The sequence below is a fragment of the Elephas maximus genome, chromosome 2 (genome assembly GCF_024166365.1).
Source record: "Elephas maximus indicus isolate mEleMax1 chromosome 2, mEleMax1 primary haplotype, whole genome shotgun sequence".
NCBI lineage: Eukaryota > Metazoa > Chordata > Mammalia > Proboscidea > Elephantidae > Elephas > Elephas maximus.
Genome location: NC_064820.1, coordinates 75322975 through 75343084, shown reverse-complemented (window position 1 = coordinate 75343084; position 20110 = coordinate 75322975). Strand labels below are relative to the sequence as shown.

At 38.6% G+C, this 20110-nt stretch overlaps 1 protein-coding gene across 1 annotated transcript in view; it reads right to left on the bottom strand.

Annotated features, from left to right (window-relative positions):
- Positions 1 to 20110, bottom strand: part of MCCC2 (methylcrotonyl-CoA carboxylase subunit 2) — an 80963-nt gene that overhangs the window by 21766 nt on the left and 39087 nt on the right. Inside the window, exons 8-13 of the mRNA XM_049865262.1 lie at positions 16524 to 16588; positions 11525 to 11624; positions 11316 to 11411; positions 7933 to 8005; positions 4730 to 4806; positions 2401 to 2467 (exon numbers count right to left, since the gene is read on the bottom strand). Coding sequence (XP_049721219.1) covers positions 2401 to 2467; positions 4730 to 4806; positions 7933 to 8005; positions 11316 to 11411; positions 11525 to 11624; positions 16524 to 16588 — 478 coding nt within the window. The remainder of the gene's footprint in view (positions 1 to 2400; positions 2468 to 4729; positions 4807 to 7932; positions 8006 to 11315; positions 11412 to 11524; positions 11625 to 16523; positions 16589 to 20110) is intronic.

The following is a 20110-nucleotide window of genomic DNA, read 5'->3' as shown; positions in this document are numbered from 1 at the left end:
AAATATCTAAAACTTAAATACAGCACCAGGTGAAGATATTTTATTTTTTAGTACCATTACTATTTAAAGTCATGTTGTCAACAACCAGACTGTTTACCTTAACTTCTTGGGTACAATATTTTCTAGGTGGACTCAAAATATACTTCATTCCATTTTCAAAAAAATGCAGACCTCTACTTCCTCAAAACTACAATCCCTTTAAATCTGTTGGCTATCTATCGTAGTTTTTACCAGAAATAAATATCAAAGGCTTCCAAGCATTTGCATCTTTTGCACAGCCATTCTTTTTCTGGAACCTCTCCTAAAAAAGAATTATTATGAAGAGAAAAAGCTTTATGTACCTTTACCATACTATGTGTCACAGCAAAAAGGGCAGGGGAAATGATTTAAGTCATAAATGTGATGAGAAAAACCATAAAACACCAAATGATAAGCCACTAAACTATGTCTAAAAAAAAGAGAGTGACTGGACGAAAACATACCAAAATGTTACAGAAGTTATTTTACGGTTATTTGTTTTCTACTTTACTGTCTTTTATAACGTTGTTTTAACGAACAAGCATTACTTTCATACTGGAAAAACATTATATTTAATGTCACCTTCCTTCTTAGACTATAACATTCATTATTTTAGATGAGGAACAAAGTGGATGGAGTTAGATACTGCGCTCCATGACTATCTCTGCGACGTTATCAGCTTGTATCGATGGAAGAGTGCCTGTAGCATTCCTTGGACTTTCATAGCTTGTCATCAAACTGTGTGCAATACAGACTGTTGTTACTGATGCTCACAAAAAATCTGTACTTTCAACAAATATTGTATGAGACCACTACTGTAAAAATTCATGAAAAGGTTTCATACAAAAAGAAACAATCTTTGATGGTAATGAGAGTGGGGAGGGGTGGGGATGGAAAAACACTTAATAGACAGTAGACAAGCAGTAACTTTGGTGAAGGGTAAGACAGTACATAATACTGGGGAAGCCAGCACAGCCTGTACAAGGCAGGGCCATGGTAGCTCCATAGACACATCCAAACTCCCTGAGGGCCAAACTGCTGGGCTGAGGGCTGTGGGGTCCATGGTCTCAGGAAACATCTAGCTCAACCGGCATAACAGAATTTATAAATAAAATGTTCTACATTCTACTTTGGTGAGTAGCATCTGGGGTCTTAAAAGCCTCTGAGCAGCCATCTAGGACACTCCACTGGTCTCACGCCTTCGGAAGCAAGGAAGAATGAAGAAAACTAAAGACACAAAGGAGAAATTAGTCCAAAGGACTAATGGACCACATCTACCAAGGCCTCTACCAGAATCAGTCCAGTACAACTAGATGGTGCCCAGCTACCACCACTGACTGCTCTGACAGGGATCACAAAAGAGGATCCCAGACAGAGCTGGAGAAAAATGTAGAAAAAAATTCTAACTCAAAAAGAAAGACCAGGCTTGCTGGCCTGACAGAGACTGGAGAAACCCTGAGAGTATGGACCCCAGACACCCTTTCAGCTCAGTAATGAGGCCACTCCTGAGGTTCACCCTTCAGCCAAAGATTGAACAGGCCCATGGAACAAAACAAGATTAAAGGGTTTTATTTTTTTACCAGCCCCGGTGTGGGGACTGGAGAGTAGCAGGAAACAGGAAAGCTGGTAATAGGGAACCCAGGGTTGAGAAGGGAGAGTGTTGACAACCGTAGGGCTGTTAACCAGTGTCATACAACAATGTGTGTACTAACTGATGAGAAACTAGTCTGTTCTGTAAACCTTCATCTAAAGTTTAAATAAAAAAAAAAAAAACTGCACTTTAGTATGACCTAAAGGATGACCGTTAAAGTCATCATTTGTGTCTTTTTTGTTTGATCTTGATTTTTTACTTCTGTTTATATTTGATTACTTCATTCCGTTTGCTTTTTTTTTTTTTTTGGTGAGGTGAACTTTTTTTTTAATTGTAGTAAATATGTATGTAACAAAACATTTGACATTTTACATGCTTTTTTTTTTTTTAACATCTTTTCAACTCCACTCCAGAAAGACACTTGAGGGTACACAATACATACTGAAACTATTTTTCAGAAGTTTACCAAATCCTATGGCATTTTATCAAGTCTCTTCTCTTTAACATAGCTGAACAATTTGACACTTTTGACCATTCCTTTCCTACTCAAATTGATTCCTTGCTTGGTTTTCATGCCTCCCCACTCCCCTGTTTCTTCCAACTACCCCAAGCCAACGGCCCTTCTCAAACACTTTCATGGGCTCTTAGGACTCCTCTGCATTCTGAACATCCCTAAGGATTCAGTAGCGTTTCGTTCTTGGTTTCCTCTGTCCCCTCAACAGTCTTCCACCATCACCTCCTCTCGCCTCACTCTTCTGCTGGAGATCTAGTCCCACGTGCTACTTTCTTACCAGTAATGTTTTGAAGGAACAGAAGAGGAATATTTCTTTGGCAGCACAACTGGATGAAGTGAGATCCCTATAAGCAAATAAAAGTCTTTTTAAAGGGGGATTATCAAATCTATAATCATCACACATCCTACAAACAACATCACAATTGGGTCAAATACAATAAAAATACACTTTGCTTGGCTAGTCTGACCTTATATTAACAGTAACAATGACACTATGGTGGTGATCCATGATCAGTAGGATGTGTGGCTGTGGGTTTGTACTGCACTTCTTTTGGACGGTCACCTGTGTAACCACTGGTGCACAGCTGTAGGACAACTGCCATGCAGGGGAAGTAGTCAATCATAACATTCCTAACAGCAAGCAAAATTTAAATAACAGAGAAGAAAGAACTGCCTGTCAGTGAGAACTGTTGACACTTGCTATAAGATATTCTCTGGTTCTTCACTTTAAAAAGGATAGAATATAAACCCTTGGGGTCGCTATGAGTCGGAAGTGACTTGACGGGATATAACAACAACAAAAACATGGGATGGCTAGAATGGCATTTACATTTTGATGACCACCTGAAATACTTTCACACACCAAGATTACAGTAAAATATATCTTTCTTACCAACACACCCCAAATAAATGGGGTTTTACATTGGATGAGTGATAGGGACCTTCCAAACTTGAGTCTAGGAAATTAATTATTTAATAAAACAAAATTATAACTGTTCCTTTCCATAGCTTCTAAAAATTACAGAAGTAAGAAAACTTTTATAAACCATTTCTTTATGTTTTGGTTCCCATCGGCTGATCCCTTGGCCTTTGCTAGGAAAGCCTTGAGAGGCACCGAATCTCAGCATGATTGCTTGACCTCAATATGACTGTATTCACAAGCACAAGGAGATCACACAGACCTCTGTGGCTTATTTCAACAAAGGAAATGCCGGGCTGAGGGCAAATAAAATGCTCAGTTTTGTTGGTGCCATACTAACAAATAAAACTGGGTGGAGCTTTGTTTGGCCTTAGCCTGACACTTCATTTACTGAAATATGTACATTACATATTTCATTAAATATCATTACTTCAGAAATATTTAAAGAAACACTACATATACACTATTAAATGAAAACAAGTAAAACCTCTGTATATCTCTCTATATATAGTTTTATATGTGTGTGTGTGTGTGTGTGTGTGTGTGTATAGAGAGAGAGAGCCTAGTAGCGCAGTGGTTAAGAGCTAAGCTACTAACCAAAAGGTCGGCAGTTCAAACCTACCAGCTGCTCCTTGGAAACCCAATGAAGCAGTTCTACTCTGTCCCAAAGGGTCACCGTGCATTGGAATCAACTCGATGGCAAGGGTTTGGTTTTGGTTTTATATTTATATATACACACACACACACAAACACACACACACACCAATCTTATAAAAAAATAAAAACAACAGAATAAAAAAAACATAACAAAATATTTCTGGTATAATTATGGACGATTTTTTATTTCCTTTATTTTCAGTTTCTTGTTTCAGTTTTATAATCAGGGTAGGGGAACAATAATGAATAGGATATAGAAACTGAAATTATTGGTAAAACACTTCACCAAAGCCAAATTCTTCCTCAGAGTATGCTACCTATATTAGTAAGAGACATCTCACCTTGCCGTATACTCTAATTTCAAGAGGCAAAACATCTTTTTTTTTTTTTTTAAGAAAACAAGTAACTGCGTGAATTACATTTATCCCAAGTTTAGGTAACTCTGAGACACTGATGACTGAAATCAAATACTAAGCCAAAAGATATTCAAGAATTTCCTCTTTTAAAGCCAAAGCTCCAGGAATAAGCTCCTACTATCCTCCCCTTTCCAAAAAGTAAAAACAGAAAAGAGAGAAACTGATAACAGGATAGAACAAAATAAACAAATCATGTCTCAGAACTACCTGAAGAGGATCTTAGAATACCTCAACACATGCAGCACTTGAGAGTGAAACTCTCAAGATGTGTTCTCTATCTTCTTAGAATATGTCACGTCTTCTACGGTAATTATAATTACTATATAATTATAATTTGAGTATTTTATAAGAACTTTCCTAAAATTAATAATTTGATATTTTAATAGTGCTCTAGATAGTTTAATGTAAAAAAAAAGTAAGCCACCACAAAAATTGTTTCTAACACTAACTCACACCCACAACCATACACACACATACACACAGAGTTCTGTTTGTTAAGGCATCTGGTTAATCATTTAAAAGCTTTTATGCAGTAAATTTTAATTCATTAATTGATCTTCAGAATTATGTTAAACTACAACAGAAAATCTTAAAACATTTTTAAGAGTACTTGCCTTTTTTGCAGATTCAGAAAAGAGGACTCCATTGTTTCCAATGATACCTACTGGGTATCCAAATATTCTAGCAAATCCTTAAAAAATTTCAAAAAAGATTTATGTATTTTAGAGGGCTTTTAACTCACAATAACAAATACACATTTATGCATGCTTTAATTTCAGATCAAAGCTTGAAATGTAAGAGATTCTATGAGTTCATGTCACAATTCTTTATGCCTAAGGTACTAGAGTCTAGTTTTTTGTTTTGGTTTTGTTTCAGAAAAGTTGTATTACATGTAAAGATATCCACTTGTCTGGTTAGTTCGGTTAAATGGTTGGCTTGGTATGTCATCCATTCATTCATTCACTCAACATATATCTGGGTGTCTGCTGTGTAGTAGGCACCAGGGATATGCTGGAATATAGCAAAACAAAGATGTACTGTCCTTTAAAGGTCAACTTTAAGAACTTTGGGCCAATTTCAGGTGACTAGCCTGCCTGAAAATGGTTGCGGTAATGATAGGATCTTAAAAGAAAAAGGATAAATTCAGCAAGGCCAATTTGAGAAAAAAACAGAACACAGTCAAGCCTGGTGATAACTAAGTTTAAAGTAAGAAACCCAGTTAGAAGAAAAATGAATCACTCCACTTTCACGTCTGTGTTTGCATCTTTTTCTTTCTCCTGCCCACAGAATTCATTTACATCTCGCCACCACTCTCTCTACCACTCTGAATGCCCACCCCCCATGCTCACAAACACACAGGAGAAATAAGGGAAAAGAAAAAGAAAAACACAAACTGCTGTTTTATAATGCAGAAATTTTTAGGTGATTTCAGGGAAGGCTAATTGTTTTGAAAACTTGAAGAACGAAGAACTTCACTAGAGAGATAGATCTTCTCAAGAGTGTGATTTTCAACAAGCAAAGTGAATAAAAAAGCCGACTTTGAACTTATAGAGAGGTATCAAATACTTGGAACCCAAGAGTCAACAAACTGTACTTATGGAAATGGGTCAAAGAAAGCATGCTACAAAAGTTCCTGGAACAAAAGTTCCTGGAACAAAAGTTCTCTGTCTCTTCAAGCTCCAGCTGGACAGGCAGTGGCTGACTGAAAGACAGACCCAGTGCATGGTACCCACCACAAAGCAGGAGCTCAAAAAGTTTGCTGAGGAAAAGTTAATGGATAAGATAGTGGAGATGGCTGTACAACATGATGGGCACAATTAATGTCACTGAACCGTACACGTAAAAAATGTTGATATGGCAAATATTTTGTTAAATATATCTTTACCACAAAAAAAATTAATGAATGAGAGAGTCAACAACGAATTTTTACAGTTTGTTTCTGTTATTTACTCTAGCCTTGTCTTGATTGTTTTGTTTTCTTTTTTAATCATGATTTTATGTGATAAAATCAACACTGGTTTGATGGCCACCTAGATTCCTCTTTGTCTTTCAGGCCTAAATTCCCAACCTATGTCTGTGCTGTACATTCTCAGTGGCACTCACTGCCACTTACAGAAGCAATTCAGAGAGAGGCCAAATCCTAAAAAGGTCTAGCAGTCCACTCTTAGCCTGTCACACTCATAAAAGAAGATGGGAACCCAGCCCAATCACTCACCGGTAAGATGCTATCCCTGAAGATGCACTGTCCTGTTGACTATTTAGACCTTCAACCCATACTTAGCCCAGCTTGGGGTTCACCAGGCATAGGACCTACTAAGTAGGGCACATGTCCCACTATATATGGACACCCATGGAGGGAGGGCCTTCACCAACTTCCTGATCCACACCTGAGGTCCAAACAGGAGAGCAAAATGTCCAGGAAACTACCAGGGCCTATTATCGTAGGTATTGAGGCAGGAGGAAACCCTTATCAGCTGCCAGAGACACTCGATCCTCATAAAAATCTATTCTTCTCCTCCCTCTCCCTCACCTTCTCATGCCCACCTTACCCTCTCATGCTTCCCCTCACCCTCTCATGTCCACTCCACATCCTCTCATGCCCACCCCTCACCCTCTCATGCCCACCCCTCCCTCACCCTCTCATGCCTACCCCTCACCCTCTTATTCCTTCCCACTCACCCTCTCATTCCCTTCTTCTCCTTACTACTTATTTGAATTCTAGGGCAGTCAAGAAGAGATGGGAAACTGGATATATCCCTGGTAATCTAGGGGGCAAGGGTGCCACAAGCCTTTTAGCAAGTACGGGACAAGTACTTTTGAATAGATGACAAGGACAGCCCATCCATCTTTAGAGAAGGCAGAAACTGCTCTAACTTGTTTTAAACTGTTTCACATTGAGGGTTACATCTTGAACTATTTGGTGACAAATCCTGACTATACATCAGACAAAAAGCTCTTAATCACTTAAATGCCTAAATACAAAAACATAAATTCCACTACCAGTGAGAGCCCTCCGCTTGCTCATAAATCAGACCAGGAGAAAGTGTTGTGACTTTTCCTTAAGCCTCAACATATATTTGCAGTTTGGATTTTTGCAGATAGTTTCTATTCTACTCTGATATACTGTCTTCAGATTAGCTACTAGATTTTCAAACTTTTTAAGACCAAATAAAATTTATAAAATTTGTTTTGCCATTTATCCAAGATAGACTATTATGGGTCTACCATCTGCATCAAATATTTTCCTTCAAAGGTCTACAGAGTTAAACAGTTTTGACAAATGAATTAACTTTTACAAACATCCTTTTTTTTTTCATATTTGGTATACTTCCCTGTGTTTTCAATCTAGTATTTGCATAAATTACCATAAGATCTACACAGAAGCTGTGGGAAGCCCTAACTCACTGTATCACGTCTAGGAAGTTAAACATAAAACTTCCCAAGGGAACTGGAGACTAAAGAACAAAGGAGATTGTGCTAAAATTTTCAAAATAATTATAGTCATCAAGAAAAACTAAAAGAACTGCAAATATTTTCTAACTTTCCTATGATAAAACATTTTTATACAGTTAATGCCACAAAGTCATAAATAAGGGCCTAACCACAGCATCTAGCTGTCATCATTTTAAACTCTCTGGATCCATGAAGCCATTCAGCTACAATCTTTTAAAAATAGCTCCTTTTGAATACTGACTCACACATTTGTACTGCTCTAAATAACAAAGCTCATGCCAAGTGTTTCAAAGCCTTGAGACAAGACATCATTATTTTCAAAGTAACAGGAAATGTTCATAAGTTCAATTCTTCTCCATCATACCTGTGACTAATGTGTCTCCATATAAGGCTTTGAACTCATTGAATTTGCTTCCATCAACGATTCTAGCAATGACCTAAGAGGAAAGATAACAATGTCCCTGAGAAATCGCATTAACAAAAGAATGTTTGTGTTAAAGTTATTTATAAGGAAAACAAGTTCACAGTGAAGTTGTCACTTTCACAAAATTTCACCCTACAGAGAAAATCTTCTCACCAGAATTACACTTTACATGCATGTCCTGAAGCCATGCTGAGCTCTGATTTTACACTTCACTATAAAAGTAACAGCACCATGTTGCACACAAGAGAAGCAAATGAGACTCCATGGGCTGGTTGCCAGCCTGAGAGCTTGAAGGACTGTTCAACTGGATCCTCAGAGCTTCAGGGAATCATTCATGAAGCAGAGGACATGACACAGAGCTTTGAGTCAGAAGACATGGATGCCAAGTAACAGTGTCACATGTGGTCTGTGTGTCCTTGAGTAAACCACTTAATCCCTCTAAGTCTCTGTTTTCAGGTCTGGAAAAACAGGACAAAGCTGTGAAGATGTGATGAACTAAATTAGGAGCCTAAGAAACGAAAACTGAAATTAAGAACCATCTTCGAGTCCCAGCTCTACCATCAAGGAACCAGAATCACAGGCTGGTTACCTAGAAGTCTCTAAGTCTCCATTTTCTTTGTTTTTTTTTTTTTGTTGTTGTTGCTTTTGTTTGAAAATTATAAGATGTATTTAAAAAGTGCTCACTAAAGCACACTGCCTGGTGCTCATTAAAAGGTAGCTGCTGCTATTATTATTATTTTAGGCCCCCAATAAAGGTTTAATGATTCTGAATCTGATGTACTTGAAGGATCATCCCACGTACACATTATTAATCTAAAAGGAGTAGAAATTACTAGTTTATCCTTAAAAAAAAATCCTTAGGGCTCATAATTATACATCAGGACTATTTCGAAGAGTCCCAAACAAGAAGCACATTTCAGATTTCTTCACAAACTATTTTAGATGATAGGCATTATTTTTCCACCTACCTCACGCTTCCCTTTTTCTGTTTACCATATCAATCAAAGCCTCCTTTTATAAGATGCAAAGGCTGCAAAAATGAGTGAATGTTTCCCAATATCTTTCTTTCCATAAAGTACAAGCTTACTTTGAATTATTATTTAGTTATTTTCCTAAAAGGCCTGATAATATGAGAAAATCACATTGCTCTGTTCTAGGTACTACATACCTCCAAAATTATACCTTTTAATAATCAACATATAACAACTACCATTCTTTTCACACATCAAAACAGTAAACGGTCTCAAAATAATCACTGCACCTTCAAAATACTGCACAGATAGAACAAATTAAAAAAGGGAGAAAGGGTACTATTTACTAAGAGCAGCATAGGAAGAAACAGAAAAAGTCTACAACAAAGATAAAGCCACTCAAATGGGACAGCCATCTAGGGCCATTTAGTATAACACGACCTTCCTATAGTTCACACCACCCAGCAACATAAGGTATATCAACTCATCTTCACAAAAATCCAAGTTTCAGGAACAGACAGGGCATCAGGTACTGTTTCAATTTCTAGAAACAGAAACGAATACTCAAGAGACGTTAAATTCCCCTATCACTGACTGGGGGAACAAGGACTGGAATCTGGGTTTTCTAACTCATATTCCAGTGCTATCCCATAGCTCCATAGACTCTTTAAGACCTGCACACATGGCTTACTTCCTATTATAGAAAATATAATAAGTTACAATCATATTCACGAGCATGAATCAATGAAAGATAGAAGTTGAGGGTATTTTAAGAAGCCTGGAAAGAGTCTATCTTTTTAAAAAGATTTCCATTAAGATGAAATGGAAATACCATGAATGCATGGATTTGGATCTGCTTTTGTGTATCCCTGGTGCCTGAAACAATGTCTAGCATAGAACAAGTACTCTATAAATACTGCCGAATAAATGAAAAAAGGTACATATCCTGAAAAGAATGAATCCTTGGCCAGCTAGAAAACTTGACTACCTGGAACAATTCCTTTTTCAAGTACATCAGATTTTAAGTACCATATTTTCTGAGCCTGTAATTAACTGAAACGTCAAATTAGAACCCCAATCCTAAAACTTACAGTTAACCAAGTCCTTTGCTAATATGAAGTATCAGTTGAAGCTCCATAAAATCCAAGATTTAATACTCTCTAGAAATAATACAGTATCACCTAAATAATTATATATAACCATATAATACAATATTATAGTCATCAATTCATTCAACAAGTACTGAATGCCTACCATGTGCCAGGTATGGTATAGTTCTAAAAACTAGGGATCTAGCCATGGAAAAAGTTTCATGAAGAACTTTGAAAGACATGGAGAAATATTTTAATATTGGGCAAAATTGAAAAAGAAAATACATGTCTATGCTATAGCAACATCTAGAAATGTGTATTGTGTGTATGTACGTGTGTGTATACACACACATTCATACATTAAGGCAAAACACCAAAATATTAGTTGCTTTCTATGCCAGAATTTCCTTTTATGTTTTTCTGCATTTTGTAAATTTTTCACAATTAGTACATAATAGTTTAATAGTCAAGGGGAAAACTAACATAAAATATTAAGACTTTTAGCACAGAACATGATATTAAGATAATTTCGCAATTTAAAAATCCTTTTTCCAGCTATGGATACCGATCAAAATAAAAGACTACATGCTACATGCAAACACTAAGCACTAGGAATCTGATCTGTAACCATAGCAACATCTTCTCCTGTAATCAAAAGTCTCATCTTTGCTAACATCATATTGATCTAAAAGGGTCTGTTTTTCTTTTGCAACAACGTACTGACATTTCACCCAGTTCTCAAAATAAAAACACTGAAAAGAAAGAGCTGAAATTGCAAAGGTGCCCTACGTCATTCCTAATGCCCACACGAAAATGGAGGCCTGTTTATGAACAAACAGAGCTTTGTCATTGTGAGATGAAAATGGTACAATAAATAAGAGGGGTTTTTTCCCCTCTCTGAGCCCTGGTGGCACAGTGGTTAAGTGTTCGATTGCTAACCAACAGGTCAGCAGTTCAAATCCACCAGCAGCTCCTTGGAAACCTTATGGGGCAGTTCTATTACGTCCTATAGGGTCACTATGAGTCAGAATCGACTTGACAGCAAAGGGTTTGTTTGCTTGCTTGTTTTTATCGTGTATTTACAGTGTACCAAAGATACCTACACTATGGAAAGATATCTTCCCCTTACCTGTCACTCCTTGAGATCACCATCAGTCCCTAGGCATGAACATACCTTAACAGACTTTAGCTCTGAAACGTGGATTCACAAAGAAAGAGACGGACGGCATGGTGTATAGTTCACAGACCCATTTTCACATACCTCTCGAATATCAAAGGTCCTCTTAAGGTTAGCGCCAACTATTCCATATAATTCATCAGCAGGAAATAAAGGGTCTTCAGAAGGTTCAATGGTAACCTACAGAAATACAGAAAAATCTTATTAACCTGTTTAAAGACATCATCTCAAGGTGACATAAGCCAAAATGCTTTCCAAGAAAAACAAAAGATATAAGAACAGATCCTACTCACATCCAATTTCTTCTGGTAGTTTAGACACCTCACAGCCTTCCTAGTTAAGTGAAGGGCATGAATTTCATCCAAAGCATAGTGGTCAGTCACTCCAGACTTTCTACAGAGTAAAGCACACTAAAATAATCAGAACAGGGAAAAGGGAAATGATTAAATACCTTAAACCCCAAAAATCTTCCCTCTTCTAAGGATGATGGCACTTTTACCTTCAAAACACTTTTTAAAATGTGTTCTTATTTGTACTCATAATGTCGCTGGTAAAACAGTATTATCATTGTTTTGCAAAAAAAAAAAAAAAACTTCGCCGTATGACCACTAGCAGCTATACAAAAATCCATGCCTTCTATTTCTCCACCTTGGTCTTCTACTAGAGGGTCTTGCTGACTACCCAAAAAAAAAAAAAAAAACCAAACCCAGTGCCATCAAGTTGATTCCGACTCATAGCGACCCTATAGGACAGAGAAGAACTGCCCCATAGAGTTTCCAAGGAGCGCCTGGCAGATTCGAACTGCCGGCCCTTTGGTTAGAAGCCATAGTTCTTAACCAGTACGCCACCAGGGTTTCCTACAGCATACATTAAATACCCATTCCATGCACCACAAACAAAATTCTATATGATACAGTCCAATCACGCTTTCATGATGTCAGTAACAGCAGAAAGTATCTGTGACTGAGCTTCTAATAAAGATACCAACTACGCCCTTTGTTTCTGAGTCTGCTGAGCCCTCTCCTTAGAAAGCTACATCACAAAAGTAAGCCATCATAGGTAAAAACACAAAGGCTTGAATACAACTGCCCCTCAGATCACAGGTGGACATGGGTATTGATAAAATGATTTTGCAGCAAGGGTCATGGAGGTTCTTGTTCAATTTCAAGTTTGGTGTGAATGAAGCATGGGCTTGCTCAAGTTATTAGTTCTGTCTAGACTAGATGGCTTGTTATTTCAGAAGCAGATACATATGACTTCCTAGTAAACCAAAACCCACTGCCATCAAGTCAGTTCCAACTCATAGTGATCCCACAGGGCTTCGAAGGCTGTAAATCTCTACAGAAGCAGACTGCCACATCTTTCTCCCACGGAGCCACAGGTTTCGAACCACTGACCTTTTGGTTAGCAGTCAGTCACTTTAACCACTGTGCCATCGGGGCTCCTAGTAAAGTATTCTAAAAAAAATTTTTTTAAAAACTAAAGTAAGGCAGAAAAAAAAAAGATTTCTGGTTAATTTTATGAGCCAGGATTCTGCTGCCACAATCTAAATTTTGACATCTGTCTAGGGAAAACACCAAAACCTTGGGAGGCATTTCTTAGAGCCAGGTTCTCACAGTGGTTTCATGTCCCTCTCCACCTCTAGAGTGGGTACTCCTAAATCAGAGCAGAGGCCAAGCTCACTCCTCTTTATAGTCCTCCAATGCCTTGCAAATGATAGACCCTTGAATTTTTCATTTAATCTGGCATTTTTCAGCTGATCTATCTTTCAAACGCTTCACAGTAGAAATTCAGTAAGCAACCAGAAGTAAAAGGGATTGCTTCTAAATTGGTACATCTTTACAATAAAATGCTTCCTTATAAAAACTGCCTATTATTTATCACAACAGCAGAAGCGGGAAACCTTTGATGACACACTATATTCTAAATGTTTTTGTAAGATCTTAGGGATGACTAATCAGAGAGGTATAAATATGTATTTATAAAGAGAAAGAAAACCCAAAGCAATATGAATACTAAATTTTATGACACTGTTAAAAAAAAAAAAATCATCTAATCATTTTTTAATGATTTTAAACAGTTTATTAGCAACAATAATAGCTAATAGTAACAGTGTGCTTAGTGTGTACCAGGCACTGTGTTAGGAGGTAGGTACTATTCATATCTTCATTTTACATGAGGAAATGAGGCTCAGGGAGGTGGGGTAGTTTGTCTAAGTCACAAGGCTAATAAGTGAGGCAACTAGAAGATAAATTCCAGAGCCTACACTCCTAACTTGATACATTGCCTACAGCTTTCATAGGCACCAGATTACTTTTTTAAAAATAGTCAAAATAATAATAATAATGCTCCTCGAAGAGTATCTTCATCTCTTTCCTCTGATTAAGCCCCTACAAACAATGGTAGCCCACTTAGTCCTACACCCTCAACTCACCCTACTCTACCTGTGCCCTCATTCTCTCCAGGTTGAAACATCCACTCCAGTCATGCCAATCAACGCCCTGTCTCTCTGAAATGGCGAGTAAATGGCCAGATAGTGTGAGGAAAGGGCTAACTCAGCAGGACTGGCCTATTTCCTCTCTTCAGGACTGGCCCTTGGCCCTCTCTTAGAAGATGAGCTCTGAAGGTGAGCCCTTAGAATATTCTGCCTGATAAGAGTGTTTTTGTATGCCTGAGGCCTTGGGCCAGGCAGTAGCAGTTTGGTCAGATAATTTATGCTAAGAATGAGATTTATAGTGAGCACCTGTTTTTGCTCTGAGGGGCTTAAATCTGAGTAGCTACGGTCAGTTACGCAGGCACTGCATGCCTACGTGACTGACCCCCAAGAAAAACCCTGGACACCAAAGCTCAGGTGAGCTTCCCTGGTTGGCAACACATCACACATGCTGTCACATATTGTTGCTGGGAAAATTCAGTGCATCTGTGTGACTCCACTGGAAACCCTGGTGGCATAGTGGTTAACTGCTATGGCTGCTAACCAAAAGACTGGCAGTTCAAATTCGCCAGGCACTCCTTGGAAACTCTATGGGGCAGTTCCACTCTGACCTATAAGGTTGCTATGAGTCGGAATCAACTCGAGAGCAATGGGTTTGGTTTGGTTTCTTTTCCATGACTCCACTAGGAAAAGGCTCCTGGAAGCTTGCAGTACCTGGTTTCTCCTAGACTTTGCCCACACGCCTTTTCCCTCTGCTGATTTTTTCTGTAATCTTTCACTGTAATAAACCATAACCATGAGTATAACAGATTTTCCGAGTCCCTCCAGAGAATCACAGAGCCTGAGAGTAGTCTTGGGGACCCAGGACACAGATAGTAACACTGCAACTATGCTCATACAGTTCCATTCACCTGAGCAAGTATTTTGTTCAAACTCTGCCAGAAAACTCAATCCCTGTCTCCAACCTTTTCTCTGACTACCTCAATTCTACTTCATTCTTTCTTCAGACTTTAGATGTAAAATTGGATACATACTAGCCAATTAATTTTGTGATTTTTTTTTTTTTTTGGTTCATTCATTTATACCTCTTATTAGCCTAATTAAACTATAAATCATTGAGGGCAGGTAGGGTTTAAGCTTGAAAATCTTCTATATTGCTCCTAACACTTAGTATAATCAATCTACCCCTAATAAGTGCTCAATGAGAAAGGAATGAATGAAAAACTGAGGCAAATGTCCCTTAACCAACTAATCAAAAGCATGGCAGTGTTCTCTGATAGGAATGTAGAAATGCTGCAACCTATCTTCCTTCTCCCACCTACTGAACTCCTCCCGTTGCCACCTGCCTCCCTGGCTTTGCAGTTTTGCAGAGCAAAGGAAGGTTTACCATACCTGCTAGGCCACTGAGTTCAATGATTAGATCTACATGCCATCTAAGTTTGAGTTCCTCAGGACATGGTCCTGGGCCCTCTCCTCCACCTACATTCACCCCAAAGTGAACTTGCCTAGTCCCATGGTTTTGAAGTCCACCTTTATGCTGATGACTTCCAAATAAAATCTCTAGCCCACATCTCTCCCCAGAGCTCCAGACTCTTTTACTCAACTACCCACTCAGCGTCTCTACCGGGGTTTCTTACAGCATCTCTACCTTATCAGGTCCAAAAGGAATGCCTGGCCCCTTACTCCATCCCCAAATCTGCTCTTCCTCCAGTCCTCCCAATCTCAGAAAATAAAACCATTTCATGTCATCATCTGTCACCTCTCTTTCCTGTATTCCTTATACAAAATCCATGTACAAGTGTCTCAATTCCACCTCTAAAATGAATCTCCAATCTGTTCGCTTCACTCTACCTTTATTATCAACCATACCCATCTACGCATCCACCATTTGTCACCTGATACTGATCCAATCACACAACTGGCCCCTACTTAGAGTCCTGCCAATCCTCCATGTAGTCTCCACTTGGCAGCCAGAGGGATTTTTCTAATGAAGTATCTGATAAAAGCACATCTTTGCTTAAACCCTTCAATGGTTTCCCATTGCTCTTAATAAAAGAATCCAAACCCTTTGAAGACCAAAAATAATAAACAACAATAATAATAATGGCAGGTTGATTTGTAGGTACTTACTTAAAGCAAGTACTGTTTTAAGCAATTTATATATTATTTCATTTAATCCTCACAAAATCCTAGGAGGTAAATCATATTCTTACCCTGAACCCTAACCTGAAAAGGTTAGATCAGCAGCATGCTGGCCAGCTTGCACCTCGCCCAAAAGAGCCGACGGCACATATCTCTCTTTGATTTCACATTTGTGATGTCACGTTGGTAACATGAAAGCAGCCATGGTGGGATGATTTATACCACAGAAATTGGCAAACACCACAAATCGGGGTTTCCCCCACCCAGAAAGCCAGTTACTAAACATATACCAGTGTACCACTGGGTTACATCCACCTTTTATATGCTCTCCCTACACTTCTCCTTTGTAGCCCTCACTACACATGTATTTAATTCTTTTGTTGTTGTTAATTATTATAGCTCCTTGAGGGCAAAGACAACATCTGTCTTGTTCACTGCCTTATCCCCAGCACACAGAACAGCACCTGGCACATAAATGCTTGTTAAATAAATAAGAAACTGTCTCTCCAGTGCTTCTGGGATGTAACAGGACAGCCAACCATATTGGAAGTACAACCCTACAGCTTAAAGAATTTAACCTGAAAACAGCAGATGGAGAATGAAAAAGAACATGGTTTGATCTGGCAAGATTAGCACTTGAAAAAATAATTTAAAAATTCTTTTAAACAAACAATATCTACCACAATTCTGGAAAGAAACGGCCGTTTCTCTTTCACCTGCAATGAAGATCAGCACCTCCAAGGTCCTCAGCTGACACCTCTTCTCCAGTTGCTGCTTTAACCTACAAGATGGATAAAAATCAGTGGTGACATCTGCCCATCAGAGATAATAAAAATGCTTTCCTAACATGCACATCTCCTGACTATACCTACCACCCTCTCTTTCACAGAGTGAAAGATAGTTGTGTTTTCTCATTCCATCCATTCAGCAAGCCTAGATATTTTCATTTCTGGTCTACGGATGGAGAAACTGAACCCAGAGCCAATAAGGAACTTGCCCACAGGCCCTGAGCAAGTGAAAAAACCAAAACCAAACCCGGTGCCATCAAGTCGATTCCAACTCATAACGACCCTGTAGGACAGAGCAGAACTGCTCCATAGAGTTTCCAAGGAATGCCTGGTGGATTCAAACTGCCACCTTTTTTGGTTAACAGCCGAATTCTTAACCACTATGCCACCAGGGTTTCCTGAGCAAGTGAAGGAGCCTGCTTTGAACCTAGACGTTTCTGACCTGGAAGCCCACCTCCTTCCCCTGCATTATGCTACCTCAACACACATGTTAAAACCCTTGTGTCTCTACATATGCTGTCTCCACTGCCTGATCCCTCCTCCCTCTCACCTTCCTGGTGAATTCCCACTTGTTGAAGCCTCAGCTCTATGTGGCTTTTCCTAGCCTAATCTGGCCTTCCTGTCAATGATACCCACAGTATTAACAAAGCAATGTTTGCTCATCTGTGGTCCAGGATTATTCCACTTACACCTCCAACCTGGCACTTACCAGGCTGTATTACAGTAATCTGCATGTGTCTCTGTCTTTTCCTCTATACTGTGAGCTCTTTGAAGGCAGGAATTGTGACCTATCCACCTTTGAATATTCACATTTGAATAAACAGGTATTGAATGAACGCTTTCTTTTCATAACTCATCAACTAAAAATTTCCAGTTACCACCAAACAAACAGTGCATCTCTCTTTAAGGTGGAAAAAAATCTCCTTGATTATCTACATCTAAGATTCAGCAGATGTAATTAAAAAGAAGGAAACTTCAAGTTATAAAATTAAGAATGACTTAAGTATAGCCTGAGAAATTCTAACAGGAAGAAGAAAGAAAAATTATTTAGTGATAAATGCCAAACTGATATCTTAGGAATTACTTATTGATTCCTACTTCTTTGGGATGATTAATTTGTTTCCTTTTCTTCAAACAGGAAATGTTTTTATTAGAATAATGAACATTAATCTAAAATACGTCATAGAAATAACTTATGATCCTACATCAAAAGTTTTGTTATAAATAAAACATTATGCCACAAGGAGAGATAATTAAAATTTTCACCTCCAATTATTCTACCCACAGAACTAAATTCTTGGTTCTCTTCTTTCCAAAAAATTTAGTGTAAAATAGAATTCAGTCCCGAAAATAACTAATTATAAGTATCTGGATATTTAAGTTTGTAAAAAGGAATAAACAACAGATATGCTGTGTTTGGAAACCCTGGTGGTGTACTAGTTAAGTGCTACGGCTGCTAACCAAAAGGTCAGTAGTTCAAATCCACCAGGCACTCCTTGGAAACTCTATGGGGCAGTTCTACTCTGTGCTACAGGGTCGCTATGAGTTGGAATCGACTCGACGGCAATGGGTTTGGTTTTGGGTTTTACGCTGTATTTATGTTCAGGTATCTGACTAATATAAACTAAAAAAAAAACAAGGATTTATCATCAATTATGTACTGAACACCCACTACATGTTTGATAATGATGAGAGATACAAAGACGATAAAAGTCAAAGAGAAAATTAAAATAAAACAGCTCATTCTACTAAATAACAAGTGCAGAAAATACAAAGGGCTGGAGAACAAAAAGCTCCTTCAAAAACTTATGTACTTCACCAAAGAAGGCATTCAGGTAGCTAACAGATACATGAGGAAATGCTCATGATCATTAGCCATTAGAGAAATGCAAATCAAAGCTACAATGAGGTACTATCTCATCCCAGCAAGGCTGGCATTAATCTAAAAAATGCAAAATAATAAATGCTGGAGAGGTTGTGGAGAGACTGGAAGACTTACACACCGCTAGTGGGAATGTAAAATGGTACCACCACCCTGGAAATCGATTTGGCCCTTCCTTAGAAAGCTAGAAACAGAACTACCACACGATCCAGCAATTCCACTCCTTGGAATATATCTTAAATAAAAGCCTTCACACAAATAGGTATATGCACACTCATGTTCATTGCTGCACTGTTTACAATAGTAAAAAAAATGGAAACAACCAAGATGCCCATCAACAGATGAATGGATAAAAAAATTATGGTATATTCACGCGATGGAATACTATGCAACAATAAAGAACAATGACGAATCCGCGAAACATCTCATAACATGGAGGAATCTGGAAGGCATTATGCTGAGTGAAATTTGTCAGTCGCAAAAGGACACATAATACAGGGAAAGTCAGCACAACTGGACTAATTCAAAAGCTAAGAAGTTTCCTGAATACTACCAAACACTTCAAGGGACAGATTGGCAGGGACAGGGGTCTGGGGGCCACGGTTTCAGGGGACACCTAGGTCAATTAGCATAACAAAGTATATTAAGAAAACTTTCTGCATCCCACTTTGGTGAGTGGCATCCAGGGTCTTAAAGGCAAGCAAGCAGCTATCTAAGATGCATCAATTGGACTCAACCCACCTGGAGCGAAGGAGCATGAAGAATACCAAAGACACAAGGAAAATAAGAGCCCAAGAGACAGAAAGGGCCACATAAACCAGAGACTCCATCAGCCTGAGACTGGAAGAACTAGACAGTGCCTGGTTGCCACCAATGACTGCCCTGACAGGGAACACAACAGAGAATCTCTGATGGAGCAGGAGAAAAGTGGGATGCTGACCTCAAATTCTAGTAAAAAGACCAGGCTTCAATGATCTGACTGAGATTGAAAGGACCCCAGAGGTCATGGCCCCCAGACTCTGTGTTACCCCAAAACTAAAACCATTCCTGAAGCCAACTCTTCAGACAAAGATTAGACTGGACTATAAGACATAAAATGATACTGGTGAGGCATGTACTTCTTAGCTCAAGTAGACACATGAGACTATGCGGGCAGCTTCTGTCTGGAGGCAAGATGAGAAGGCAGAGGAGGACAGGAGCTAGTTGAATGGACACGGGAAATACAGGGTAGAGAGAAGGAGTGTGCTGTCACATTGTAGGGAGAGCAACTAGGGTCATATAACAATGCGTGTATAAGTTTCTGTATGAGAAACTCACTTCAATTGTAAATTTTCATTTGAAGTACACAAAAAAGAGGGAAAAAAAATTGTTATCCATTTTTTTAAACTACTAAATGCTAGATAGCAACTGAACCCCACACTGTTTGTGGAATCTACAAGGCCTTTTCTCAACTTTCAGTAAAACGAGCATCAGAATTTAGAACTCTCAAACAGATGAGATGCTGCTGCTTCTGTTTCCCCTGCTAAAGATGGTCTTCCAGAGGCAGACTACTGAATGAAGTTCCTCCTCTAACAAAACTGTAGGCTTCTCTGGCTAAGCTGTTTCTTTTAAACGTATAAAACTGAATCCACTG